Source organism: Chamaea fasciata, unplaced genomic scaffold (assembly GCF_029207755.1).
Source record: "Chamaea fasciata isolate MVZ Bird 193981 ecotype frontalis unplaced genomic scaffold, bChaFas1.0.hap1 SCAF_5, whole genome shotgun sequence".
Classification (NCBI taxonomy): domain Eukaryota; kingdom Metazoa; phylum Chordata; class Aves; order Passeriformes; family Sylviidae; genus Chamaea; species Chamaea fasciata.
This window is the reverse complement of record NW_027094090.1, coordinates 24,614,605-24,628,950: the sequence shown is the minus strand read 5'-3', so window position 1 is coordinate 24,628,950 and position 14,346 is coordinate 24,614,605. Positions and strand designations below refer to the sequence as shown.

Below are 14,346 nucleotides of genomic sequence, written 5' to 3'. Positions count from 1 at the left end.
AGAAGACACAGCCAGCGTTCCCTATCCAGCTTCAAGTCCCACAGAAGCCTGGAAGAACAAATTTCATGCCTTTGCTACCATGAGCAGGTATCAATTTGTACGGTTACAGATTTATTTTAATTTAATGCCTTTGGGTATTGTAAACATTCCAGGAAAGCTACTATGCTTTTCTCAGTGATGACTATTTCTTTGGCAGACTAGAAAGTCTCAGGTTGGAGTGGTTGCTACCAGTTGGAGAAATTTTCAAGGAATTTTTTGTTCTTTTGGTAATACTTTATAAATACTACCTGTTTCTTAAGATGCTGGAGAGTATTATCCCACTGGATACAGACTGTGGAAACACAGAAAAGAGAGCCAAACAAATTGCAGTATGTGATGCATGTTTACTTAAATGTTTGTTAGCTGCGTGACATCAAAAAAAGCAGGGATCAGCCGTGTTTACCGACCTGAATTTTTATCGCACTCCGCTGTCAAATCTTGTTTCATAAATAATACCTCATTCATGGAAGAAGCAAAATGCATTTCTCAAAAGTACAATTTAATGACTTGAAGTTTATGCTTTACTGACACTATTTGAATGAGACACATATCTATCTAGCGGGTGCCTCCCCTGCCCTTGGCAGGGGGGTGGAACTAGATAAGGGTCCCTTCCCACCCATTTATCGCACCACACGGTTATCTTCCAAGGGGGAGAGTTTTGCAGCTGGCGGCTGCTGGGCACTGTACACACCAACACACGCACTCAGGGACTTCCATGCCTGTTTCATTATCCCAGCAAGAAGCTCGGACGAGTCAACAGCAAAAAAAACCCCATCCTACGCGAGCCCTTTTCAGGCTTAAAGTCCTGTTGCGCGGCGAAAATGCCGCCAGAAATCATTGTTCAAGCTCCTAAAGATGTGGGGGGAAAAGCTGCGTGGCCTTTGTGCGCCCCCCCCGTGTCCCGGCTCCGCTGTCTCGGCACCGCGCCGTGCCCCGCAGCCGCCGCCGTTCCCGCGGCGCTCCGGCGGCGGGGCGGGCGCGGGCAGGGCCGGAGCGCCGAGCGCAGGGGCCGAGCCGCGGGGCGCGGCCGAGCGCGGCTGGGGGCAGGTCCGGCGCTGCCACCGCAGCACGTCCCCACCCGCCCGGCCGGAGGGGAGCTCGCAGGAGTCCATTTTAGCGGGCCAGCCCTCGGCGAGGCTCGGCGGGCGCGGCGGCGAGCGGGGGCAGAGCCGGCAGCGCCCGGGGGCAGCCGCAGCGCCCGGCGGGCGGTGCGTGCGGCGGGCGGGGGAGAGGCGGCCCGGCCAGCGAGAGGGGGCGAACCATCCCACGGACACACGCCGAGAGCCCGTGGCAGCAGAGAGCAGCGTTTGGGTTGGTTTCCCCCCACACTCCGCCGTCCGTCCGTCCGTCCCCCCCACCCCCCCAAGTTTTTTTTTTTTTTCTCCTTTTCTCTCCAAAAAAACATGGCTGAAGCTGGGACGGGCTTTTTGGAACAGCTCAAGTCTTGCATCGTCTGGTCCTGGACTTACCTCTGGACGCTGTGGTTCTTCATCATGCTCTTCCTCGTCTACATCTTAAGAGTGCCGCTGAAGATCAATGACAATTTAAGCACAGGTAGGCTGTGATTGTCTGCCCCTCGCCCTGCCCCGGGGGCGGCTCGGCCGGGGCTGCCCGCGGGGGAGCGCCCAGCGCCGCCCCCCGGGTGTTCGAGTGCTGTCTGGAGCTGTTGGTGCTGTTCGTGTTGTACTCGAGCATGTTTGTTAACCAGAATGAAAACTTTAATTGTCTTTCTCACAAAAATTAGTTCTCAGCTACTTTTTCTGAATGATAATAAATAATAAGTGCAAGTTCGCTGGAAGATTATCGCTGTTGCAGTGGACTTTGCTTTGGGTGCTGCGACTCGCTAAGGCAGTGTGCCGCTGCTACAGCAGTAACCTACGTACTGTTAGCCGGCCTGGATTGGGCAGTTATGTCTTTATCTTGAAATTGCTTATTTTTCCTACCCATCTACTTCGACAGTTTAATTTCTGCCCCCCCTTCCCACCCCCATGCTGGAGAAGACAAATCAGTTTTGGAGCAGACGAGATGTAATCCATGTAGCATCCCTTCTGCTGGAAAGTCAAACGTTATCTGAGCGTTTTTCACCCATCCCTCTGGCCTGTTCTCATTTGATAAGCCTCTGGCAATTCCAGCATCAAAGAAGAATTTAGAAAAAAGGAAGATTCAGTATACTGCAGCTTTCACTTTAAGCATAAACACAATTATAAATTGACTTTATAACTTACAAACTTTAAATGCAGTTTTGGTCAAATTTTCACAGTTTGTCTTTGGACAATATGCTGTTTCTTTTGACATTGCCGCACATTGATTAGAACAGGAAGTAATTTTTGCTGCTTGATTCTTAATAATTTATCTAATGCGTACATCCCAGGTAAACGTTGCAGGCCATGCTTGTCAAGCAGAAATGTCAGAGTGCTTTATATTATAATTTCCACTATTGCAAAAAATCACAGGCATCCATCTGAGTCCTAATCAACCCCCTCTGATTTCTTCCTGAGTTTGAAGAAACTAATTCTTGATGCACTTTCTCATTTGAAATGTTACTTCAGCTGAGTCATTTTGGGGTTTACTGAAATGTCTCAAAATGCAAGTAAAACGACAGTATGAAATCTTTGAAGAGTTTAAAAATGCTGAAGAAAGTCCCAAAATGCCTGATGAAAATGAGTTACTGGGAAGAACGATAGGCACAGTATGGTCTTCATGCATCATCTATTCCTAAATGGAATTTATTAAAAAATTAGTACTGGTAATAACATGATCATTTTTTTTGTTTAGTTTAGTTTTTCAACATTTTTGTGAATGAATTAAAACAGATTTACTTTATTGTAGATCGTCTTCCCCCTAGCCTCCCCAGCTGGTTACAGTGGGATTCTACTGCCATTAGTTTAAGGTTGATCATGACGTACCACAGCAACTGATGATGTGATACCAATCACATTTATTTCAGTGATTTGAAAATAAATATGTAAACGGTTGCTACTGAAACTTCAACATGACATAAAGAAATAGTAGGGTGATTAAAAACAATGACCCAGAACAAGCTGGATCTGTTGGTGAGTTGAGGTCAAACAAACTGGTTTTCAGTATCAGCAGAGGCAGGCTTAGGCAGCCAATTAAAAAACTCCAGTTCCACAGGTATGATTTGTGGTATGATTTCATGATTTCTTCATGAATAGTGATTTAGAAAGGTTTTAGAGATTTAGATCAAACACTTTAAACAGAGTCCACGGTGGGCTGCTGTGATAGGAGGGACTAGTATGGCACGTATGGGAGGGCATCTGCCATAAGGACCTGGTGCTTGCTACTGCTGTATGATTTTGTTTTTCCATGCCTAGTGTCAGTCTTTTTAAAAGGAAGTGGAAAAGCTGGAGAATGTAGTGGAAAAATTATTCCAGGGCTGGAGAGAAGCATTAGAATATGATTACAATAAGGTGATACTGTCGTGGAGAGAGAGAAAGATTTGGCCTTTTAATAATAAAAAGAATTATAAGAATTGATGACTAGAAGGAGAGGGCAAACTCAATTTTGTCATTATCAGGCATTAGTTTTTAGCAAACTTGGAACAGCTGATAAGGAACCTTTGGGATTTGCATATCTGAACATCTGAACGGTGAAGTAGGAATTGCTAGTGTTCCCGCAGCCTTAAATTGCTTTTTGGCAAGGACAGGGCAGCAAACTGTGCACCACTGGCAGTCAGTGTCATTGCAGATGGTTTCACCAAATAGATGTGTGGTTGATCACTTGTATCTGAAGGTCTGAGTAAGAAATATGGGGTCTTTTTTCCCTCTTTCAGTGTTGTACAGATGTGCACACCCAAGCATTAGTGCATGTTGGTCATCCCATGTGTTTCAGTGAGCTCCCAGGCTTGAAGGTCCTCAGTTTGGCCAAGCATAATTTCAGTGTCCTCAGTGGAGTGCACTACTGTGATATACCTAAAGGGAAATCTAGTCTGTTATATAAGAATATTAATGTTAAGTCTGATTGTCATGTTTAATATTTTGGGGGTTTTTTTCATTGTTTTAAAGTTTGATGTCCAGATCAAATAATAAAATTATGAATAGGAGAGTTTGAACTATTGTACCACACCATTAGCCAGGAAGGAAGAGAGGACACTTAATAGGCCAGGCTAGAATATTAAATACAGAATAAGCAGTTGCGGAAGCGTATGTACAATCTTACCCAAAATAATTAAACATACTTATTTTATGTAACATGCTGGATTTTCTACCCATGTTGGCACTTGCACAACTTCTGAATGCTACACTAATCTGAACTAAGACACACCTCTTCTAAAAATGTGCTTGTTTTTCCTGACATAAGAATTTGGATTTCTAGTCAAATCCTAGGAAGGAAAGAGGCGCTGAAGTTAAAAAGTTTCTGATGATTTTATTTATCCTTTCAAAGTGCAACAGAAAGTTGAATTTAATGACCGGAGCAATAAGTATGACTGGCTTGTGACAAGGCAGACAGGAGGAAACCTCTGGCTTGCCGAGGGTAGAGGAAATCAGATAAACTGATTTCCTAAAAGTGTGAAAAATAAATATATGGGGATGAGCTCTGGGCTGAGTCTGGTTCCATTGATGTCTGTGGAGTATTATTATCCAGCTGCTGAGCTGCTGGAGAGGGGAGCATTAGAAGCCTGCAGAATGGAAGAAAACAAGTAAAGTTGTCCTGCCAGGCCCCTGAGGTCAGCAGGCCCAGGGTAACCACTGTTGGAAGGGCAAGAGTACATCACCTTGTGGTGGCTAGGACAGAGTTGTTATCTGAGGAACATGGTATATTTCTCCATTATGAATTTTTAAAAGCTATTATGATGACATTCCTACCGAAATAAATAACTAAAATTTTAATTAGTGTGGGACTTGGGATCAGGTAATAGACTTCTTAAAGCCCAGTACCTGAACACTGCGCGTGGTGCCGGCCATTTGGAGAGGGAAGCGGCTGGTATGGAGCAGGACTGGCGGCACTGGCCATCACCAGGTTCCCACTCGCCCCTGTGGTTTGTGTGCCCAGCGTTTGAAGTGAATATGTTCGAAGTCCTGTAAATTTAGCATAACAACACTTTCTCTTTGTCCAAAAACCTCTCAGAAGGCACAAATGGGGAGGTTTTTTAGTCATCCTGGCCCACCTCTGGTGTGTTCACCAGTGTGTGCATTGCATTGACTTCTGGAAGCAAAGCACTTGGAAAAGACCCATCATATGAAACTATCTTGCATTAAACCAGGCAAGAAAGCTGTGGGTGATTTCATTAGCTGAAATACTGTGGGAGATGGAGAGATGGAGCCTGTCTTAGGGTGGTGGCTGCTGTCAGCGAAGCTCATCTCATCTTTCTAATCTTCCCTTTCTGGGCTTCCTGGCTCTGCAGATCTATACTGCGCTTTGGTGCAACGTGCCCCAGTAAGCTGCAGTGTGAGAAAAAAAGGAACTTTTCATTCCCATGGTCTCAAATTCAAGTAGCAGCAGAAAACATTTGCCTGTTATTAAAATTTAACTAATTTCACATTTTTCCTGCTGCTGCTAATTTGGCCATGTGGAGCTGCGTGTGCACAAGCTGTGGTCATAAACCACCCTTAGGACAGAAGGGGTTTTTAGGGACTGGACGCCTGGGAATATGTCTTCCCTGGGCTGGGGAGGGGCTGCCCAGTGTCCGCTGGGCCTCTGATCGTGTTGAGATGTGTTTGCTGTGATAGCATCTTGACAGCCGGTCAGGAGGTATTGTTCCCCTTCATAAATTTAAGCTAGTGCAGTTAATCATGAGGGCTGTAAAACATTAACCTGACAAAGAGTTTCCAATAGTTTGAAAACCAGTGAAGAATTTCTTTCTTTTCAGAACTGAAGAACAGTTAGTTTTAGTTTTGCAGACTTGCTAGTAGTTGTCTGGTCTTCCTTCAAAGCAATCTGCAGTCCTTGTGATGGGTTTCCCGGTAGGCATCACAGCCGTGTGAGCTACACAAGTGAGTGTGGTGGGTGGGCAAGTCAACAGAAAACCTGCAGCGAAACTCTCATGCCACCAAAGGAGATGGAAGAATTCTTAACTCCCTGCAAGTGCCATGTAGGTTTGTTTGGGGTATTTTTAAGAACTTGACTGTTGAAGGTAAAATTTCAAATGCATGACCACTTCTGTCAAGGTCAGCATCAGTCCTGCATGTGAAATTCACAGAATCAGTTACAGATAGATAGATAGATTGCTTACTGACCCAAAATCACTTGCATTAATTTTTGCATTTCTTAGAATGTAAATTAAATATTTACTGATCTTATTTTCTACTTAGTGGAATTAAAGTAAACAGTGTTTTCTAGACTGTTAACCCCTCTCTTCAGTTGTATCACTTACGGCACCACAAAACATTTGTAGTTGCTGCTGAGCCTCCAGACAGGGTTTGGATGTCAGACGTTTATTTGGTCTGCCTTTCTGGGTTTTGCAAAAATAAGTTTTTACTGCTGTACACTAATACTCAGGAGGGTATTATGAAACAGATTTTAAATGTTTTAAGCGTGTGTATTTTCATCATGCTACACTTGGAAACTCTCCCTTTTTTATGGAAGAGATTATGATATTTTTTATGGAAGAGATTTTGTATCAAAGTAGCATGTTACTTTTAACAAAAACTAGACAAATCTTTGTAGATTGAACTGGGAGTTCTTGGGGGAAAAGCCATATCAAAACTTGCTGGATCAATGCCCAACGGATGCAGTATACGATGATACTTGTTTTCTATGAATTTTGACATTTTTTCGCCAGTTTGCAGTTTGATTTTTTGGTTGAGCTAAATTTTTCAGTCAGCATCAGATGCTGGAAATGGAGCGAAGTTTGTAGGAAATGCGAGGGTTTCAGAAAATACTGTTTTAAGAAATTGACTTTCTTACTGCAAAAGCTCTAGAAGATTTGCAGTCAGTATTTCAGGGGAACTGTGTAAGCCAGAGCCTTCAAAATAGTACTTGATAATATCTTCAGTGAGCTTACTGTAACACTGACTTGTGTAAAACTGTGGAGCTGTATTGCCAGCTTCTCTCTGAAGTCTAATGTCCTCTTCGTGCTGATGAAAGTCTGCGGAAATGCTCCTAAAACTGCATCTGTGTACTGGGATTTCCCAAAACATCCACTGAGTGCCTGGACAAACTTAGCCCAAAAGAACATAAGCCCTCCATTGTTCACAGGGGTCATAGGTCCTAATTGTCTGAGCGGCTGCGAAAATGCCACCATTCTAAATTAAAGACCTTAAAACAGATATTTTTGGTGGTTATTTTGCAAAGCAGACGCAAAAATCCAGATCATAAATTTGCATTCGTGAAAGACAAAATAAGTGCTAACCTGCATTCAGTGCCTCAAGAACTGAAAAAAGAGAGAAAAGTACATAATTCTGTGCCAAAGCTGTACATAAAATGAAAAATAGAAGGTCATGATGCCTGCCTGAGAGCAGCACCTGGCAGGAATTAGGAAGATGATGTTTGATAAAATGGGGATTTTGGAGGGAATTACCTGCCTCTATTTGAAAATGGATTCTCTGAGAGGAGCTACGGACAGTCTAGCAAAACCACACAGCCTAAGGAAGCTCAAGCTGTTTATCTAATCACAGAGAAGCTACTTGATAGTAGCTAAGGAGGTGTAAGAGTTTTAATCTAGTTGACAAACATATAGTGAGCTTGCTAATATTTGGAGGTAAAATTCATGTTAACTTGTCAGAATTGGGGCCCAGATCATCAGTGGTCTGAGGAAGCAGCCTGGCTGTGAGACATGCTGCAAGCAGTGCCCTCGCTTTAATAGAGAGGTGGTTGCTTATGCTGTAAACTCTGTGGTGGGAAGAAAGTAGTAGGTACTAATGCAGCCTTTAATATAGGGAAGACAGGTCTTTTAAAAGGGGTGGCTGCAACCCAGAGGAATGCCCATGCTAAGTATTTTTTATAATAGACTTTTGAAGGTGTGTTTTTGGACCCAGCTGAAGGGATATTGTGTGTCTTCATCTTTGCCTCTCATCGTATTAAGACCCTGAGTGTAATGAGGATTGCCAGGCTCTTCAGTGGGGAAACTGGGAAAGAAATCTAATGGCCCATAGTAAACAGGAGGGCTGACTAGTTAAAACAGTATTGTGCTGAGGTTTAAAAACCCCCAGCCCCGGTTAAAAACACTTGCTGATGGTGTGTAGGTATGTTGTGCACAGAGGCCCTGGCAGTCCCAGATGTGCCAGGACTTTTGTGCAACATGCTAGAGAGTAGTCCCCACTGAGTCCAAGGTTTTCTGTGTGTTGTTCAGTCAGCTGGCAAGCCCTGTGCTTAAGGGAGAGTTATTTGTCTTGTTGGCAAGTGGTAAAGCAAATAAAACCACTTAAGTGGTGACTTAGGTTGGAGGACCAAAGCGGTTTCTTCTGGATTGAAGGAATGAGCATTGCTGTCAGAAGCTAATGAAGTCTTTTGTGTGGCTGTCACAACAAGTCAGGATCCACCTTTTTTTTTATCCAAGATCAGTTATTTAAGAAAGTATTTTATATTTAGCAAAATCAGGCCCTGCTCTAATTACCCGTCAGAATGTTGAATAAAGCTGAGAGTTCTGTTGAACTGTACAGGGAGAACTAAGGCAGAAGGAAATGAGACCTTGATCCTGCAAACCTTCAGTGGTTTAGTTGGTTCCGCAAGCATAGGCGCAGGGCTTTACTGCGCAGGTAATTAATACGCATGAATTCTCAGAGACTTGGGCCTAAATGTTTTACTGAGGTGCTGCAGGGAGCCTGGAGCAATATGGGGGATAGAGTCCCCAGTCGTTTCTGCCCAAAGGTAGTTTTTCCTCTTGTGGTTTGATGGTTGCACCCAAGTTTTGCCTTTTTTTTACCAGAGCTGTTTCAGGAACACTCTTAGGCTGTCTGTCATAGAATTCAGGATAATGCCTATCCTTGTCCTGTGGACAGACTTCAAGGTGCTTGTGGGGATGTTACTCCCCCGTTGGCTGTTAAAGGGGTTGGCTGAAGGCTCCTTCCACCTGTTTTTAAATTAGCTCTTTGTGGCTCTGAAGGCATCTATTGAAAGATTGTGTTATAAACTCCAGCTTGTCCTCACGTCTGTGAAGTGTCATGTGGATCAGTGATGCTGTGTAAATACTAATGAGTTAAAAGTTGCTTTGTGAAATCCCTGCACAATCTAATTGGAGTTTTTTTAATGTATGTCTTAGTCGGGCACCGCAGAAGGGCTACCAATTTTAACACCAAGAACACTAAGCTTAAGCAACAATAATGCATTTCAAGACAAGAGTTAATGTCACGCTGTCAGCAGACAGAACAAACAAGTTGTAGCTGTTAAGCCTGAGGAAAGGGCCTAAATTCAATGTCCAAATCAAACCTCGCCAGCTGCTGAGAGAAGACAAGGATTTATTATTGTGGAGTCTAAACTGGAGATTTGACACTGTGGTAGACTCATTGCTTAAGTGGTTAAATGCACTTAAATATACCAATTAGAAGGATGAAAGCTATAGGGCAAAAATGACATGCAGTCGTCTTTAAGATTCCTATTCTGTGTAGCATGCCAACTGCAACCATGAGAACTAATTTCCAGCTCACTTTCTACAAATAAACTTGGCTTATTAAATGTCAGGGCTGTTAGGTTGAAATGCAGGATCTTGTGCGTAGTGGCAAGACGCTCAGAGATCAAATTTAAAGCATAAGAAATGTTATCGTCATCCTATTTTGTAAGGCGGCCATTTATTTCTCAAGAAAATATGCTTGCAACCTGAGAGTGTCATAGATGTTGAACTTCACATAACTAAATGTTTTCATGGCATGTCCTGTATGTTTCTGCTGAGGGCTGAAAATTGTTTACAGCGTGGCTTGGTCTGAAGCAAGGTTATATGATCCACTAATGCACTTAATCTTCCATGTGAAATTTCTTCTGCTATTTTTAATACTGAAGTTAACTTGATAGCAGTGTACCCTTCTGGTATGTTTTACACCAAACTCGGCTTAGAGTCCCAGGCTAGTGATTTCCTCAGTTTTCCGAGAGAAGGTTAAACCAGAGCCTGTCAGAGACGGCTTGCAGCTGGTCTTCCGCGCCCTGTGCAGGGGACAAGGGGACACAGAGTCCCAGGGGGAGGCTCAAGATACTTCTTGAGCAGACGCCAACTTTGTGGAGCAGCAGGATGCTGCAGCTGAGCCGATGAGCCCTCCCTGTGAAGAGAAGGACCTGAGGAGGTCTTGTGCAGTGCTGCACTGATGCACAATTTCTGATCTTAGAAGCCCAAAGTGCCATCTCTATTGTGCTTGACGTGCTGGATTTATCTGCCTGATCAGAGTGGGCTCCTATGTTGTGCTGTGGTTGTTATAAAAGCGCCTTCTGGTCCCTATGACTGATCCTGCTCATTGTGTCAGGACAAAGGAGGATTGATAAAAGCACAAGAAAATTGCTTTAGCAGTTAATACTGTCCTACATATTCCCAGAAATTTTTGTCAAGAGTTTAGGGCTTAAAAGTGCTGATGACAGCTGTGTTAGCAGTCACCCCAAAAGCCACATAGTCTTGTGGGGAACACAAGTCCCAAGGAGCTCTGATTAGCTCCAGGATTCCTGAAGGTATCTGAGCCACAGGATTTCCTCAGACCTGGCCAGGAGGGTTTGACGTGTGTTCCAGCTGAGAGTGTTTTGTCAGTGGCTCAGCAGAAGGCGGAGTTTCCACCCGTGAGGAGTATGTAGGGGCTGTGCTCTGTGGCACTGGAAAGCTGTCCAGGCCTCTCTGGCTCCCCAGCTCCAACACTCAGTCATATTTTACATTATATTCCCATCAACTGCTGCACTGAAAGATTGTTTTTTTCCCGAACTTGGTAATTCTCATGGATAGAAGCTTTGCTCTCACTCTGGCTTTGCCGCATTTGTGGCTGGCTTGCACATGTTTGTGCTCGTGACAGCTCTCTCCTTTACCTGCAGGAGCAGCAGCCCCACCGTGAAGGCTGGTTCCCAGTGCACTCGTGCAGGGTTTTTCCTGCCTCTCCATCCCATATAAGATTGAGTCAATTGGGTTGTCCTTGTGTGTTCTCCTAAAACTGCTGGATGTCCTTGACTCTGCTGGTAGTACTTTATTCTTTCAGTTTTCTGGCCATTTCATAACTGAGTTTGTACACTCTCCATCATATGCCAAGGTCAGGCTTCACTAACTGCCTTATATAGTGTAATTAATCCTTCTCACCTTCCAGTGAAAATAGTTTTCCTTGTTGGTTCCTTGCCTTTTGTCCCATTAACTTTGATATGGTATCTCTGGCAGCTCATGCCAGGTGCCTTCTGGTTTTGGTAATGAAAATACTCTGTAAGGCTCAGTTGGCAGCTCCATGTACTCTCCACACTGTCCAGGACTCCCAGGCTGGCTGCAGGTTTCTCCATCTCCTGTTTTAACTAGCTTTCTACAGCCCTGTCAGTACTTTACCAAAATCCAGACAGTTCAGAGCTACACATTTTTCTTGGTAAGAAAACTGAATATTTTTCGTAAAGGGACACACATCTGATTGGCCTGTCATGATTTATTTATTTTGTGTTTTATCCTATTTTTTCATGTACCTCCATTGCTTAATTTATCCTTAAAGTTTTCAGGATTTTGGATCTGCATTTTAAAAACAGAAATATTAAGTACTCTGGCATAATTTGGGGGCTTTGAACAGTTTATTAAAACTGTCTCAGTATGGGGCTTGCTTTTAAAAATGTAATTTCCTTCAGCAAGTTGCTTTCTGTACATTCTCTTAATCTTACACTCAACTATGTCTTGAACATGTTAAGTCCTTTGAATTGTATCTTGCTTTCTCCTGTCACTGTCTTGTTTCTTGCCCTTTAATTATTTTTTTCCTCCACATTCAGCAGTTTTGTTCCCATTCAAAAATGAAAGAAGTATTCACTTTGGAAACTACCATATCCTCCTTTTTACCTTGCTGTGTCCTTATTTATATTGTTGAAATAGTCTTGGCTTGTTGAATTTGTTGTGATGTATTTTATCTATTTTATACAGGTCTTTAGTTACAACTTTGTCTGACTTTTTCACATGTAGTTTTTTTGTCTGCCTTTTGTCCTCGGCAAAGCAGAGGGAAATCTTTTGAACATCCCAGGTCTTTCAGGTTACTTGTACTGGGCTGATACTGCTTTCGTTGAAGGCCTTTGCTGATAGACTGGTATGATGAGGTAGAAATTGAAATTAACTTTCCATTATTATTTTGAGAAAGTCTGTGTTGTAATTCTGGTCTCCTTGAAGCATTTGGTAAAGCTCCTGCTGAGTTAAGGAAATTATAATGTTGCCCCAAGAGGTTTTTTTACATTAGTGTCGATAGAAGAGAGTATATATAGCATAAATGACTCCCATACACCTCCCAGCAATCTGAAATAAGTTTGCACATTTGCTGCCTTCTGGATTTGAAACATGACAGATATCAAGATGCTGAGAATTGATGGCAGTACGGGTTAAATAAAGGCATTTAGCATGAAAAGAAGTTGACCTGTCTAAATCTAACCTGCAAAGTTTCTTAGCTGCTTTTTATGTTTAAAACTTTTAAATCAGTTCTCCTGCCACAGATTTTTATAACTCCTGAAGTTGCAATACAAATTTTCAGTTTTACAGGGTATCGTAGGCTTTCTAATGGTGGGACGAATTTCGCGTGACGTAAACCAAAAGCAGTAATTAATAAATCATTAACTGAAAACTTTGGGTGCTTCAAGTACGATTCTACTCTTCTGTAAGTCAGGTAGATCTAAAAATCCCAGTTTTTCTTCAGGCCACATTCAGACTGGCAATGACTGACTATGGAACAACGTTATTATTGGCCAATTGCTTTTGTTTCTGAGTAATAGATACAGTAATATATAAAATATGTTATATGATAAATAAAAAATATATTGATATATATTACATTATATATAATATTTATGTTAGTATTGTATGTGTAATAAAGTACAGAGCTGTCCCCCTTGTGTTTGAGGCTACACTTTATCATTTGGGTGCAGAGTCAGTGATGTGCAGGACTAATTGGCATTGTTTGTTACTTTCTTTAGGTGAGCTAGTAATAAAGGCTTGAAATAAATATCCTACAATATTTTCCTTACAAATCTGTTCTTGTCTAGGTGCAGTGGAGTTCCTGTTGGCAGATGGCAGCAGTGTGTGGGTCTGGGTGCTGCCATGCCCTTTGCCGTGCTGTGGGGCTCTGGTGGCCCATGTTGTGTGTTGGTGTGAGAGCAGCTGCCCCTCGGTTGTTGTGAAGTGGCTCTGTGGCTGTGAATGCCAACCCAGCTTGGTTCACTGGGAGGGCAGCTCCCACCCTGGGGATCACCCAAGATCTCAGCTCTTCCACTCTGGGTTATGACCCCTTTGCATCTTGGAAGCGGACCCTTTGAGCTGAGTTTGTGGTTTAGTCCAGGCTGAACACTGGAGACTTTCTTAGTCTAAAATAAACAACCAACAATCCAAAAACCAGCCACAGAGAGCCCACAGACAGCTGCTGTGGCCACGAGCTCCCTGGCATACACAGCCCTCTGTGGATTACCATGGTCCTCTTTCCAGTGCACACGTGATCCTTCTGCACGGGCACAAAAATCAATAATAAACAGTAAATGAATAACGAGAAGCCTGCCAACCAAAATCTCTCTTGTTTGCCTTCATGTTTGTTCTCCTTTTCTGATCTAATGTGACAGAGAAGCATTTAAGGGAAAAGGATGCTGGGAATGATGAAATTTTATAAAGCCTTTTCTCACAAATGCCTTTGTTTTAGGGGCGAGGCTACAGCCATGGGTTTCTGGGCCTAGTCCTCAGAAACTCTATCCTTGTGTAAGCATCAAGAACTCAGGGCATTCATGCAGTAGGTAGGGACATGTCTGGCTCAGGGTGGGCTCTGCAGTTCTCAGGATGTGTTTTATTTAGATACAGAAGGCAGGTTTTATCTGCCTTTGGTCTTTAAAGTGAAGATAAATTCTCATTAAAAGTATCTTTTCTCTTCCAGTTTGTAACATTAGTTTGTTTGGGATATGTATTTTAAACACACAGACTGGACTTATATCTGCAAGGCAATGTTTTCAGAAGCACCTGGGGTATTTAATTACCAGTGCCTTAGTCAGCCATTAGTTTACTTATTAACATGTACTTATTCGTGTACTCTTTATACTAAGCGTAGTAATAAACCAAACAATGATTTGCTAACTGAAAGAAAAGCATTTAATATCTGATACACAAAGTGTTTGGTGCCTCTGTAGTGGCACAGTATTCTTTTACTCATATGCAAGTGTAATTCTGTATATCATAGCCGTTGCCTTTGCAGGAAGTTAACATGTCAGTTTGGAATAAAAGTTAATATTAATGAGAGATGTGAA

At 42.9% G+C, this 14,346-nt stretch overlaps 1 protein-coding gene across 1 annotated transcript in view; it reads left to right on the top strand.

The window, feature by feature from the left end:
• Positions 1-1,399: 1,399 nt before the first annotated feature.
• The window catches only part of ST7 (suppression of tumorigenicity 7), a 139,968-nt gene continuing 127,021 nt past the window's right edge, over positions 1,400-14,346 (top strand). Inside the window, exon 1 of the mRNA XM_066183046.1 lies at positions 1,400-1,593. Within this exon, the coding sequence (XP_066039143.1) occupies positions 1,443-1,593 (151 nt within the window). The 5' untranslated portion in view covers positions 1,400-1,442. The remainder of the gene's footprint in view (positions 1,594-14,346) is intronic.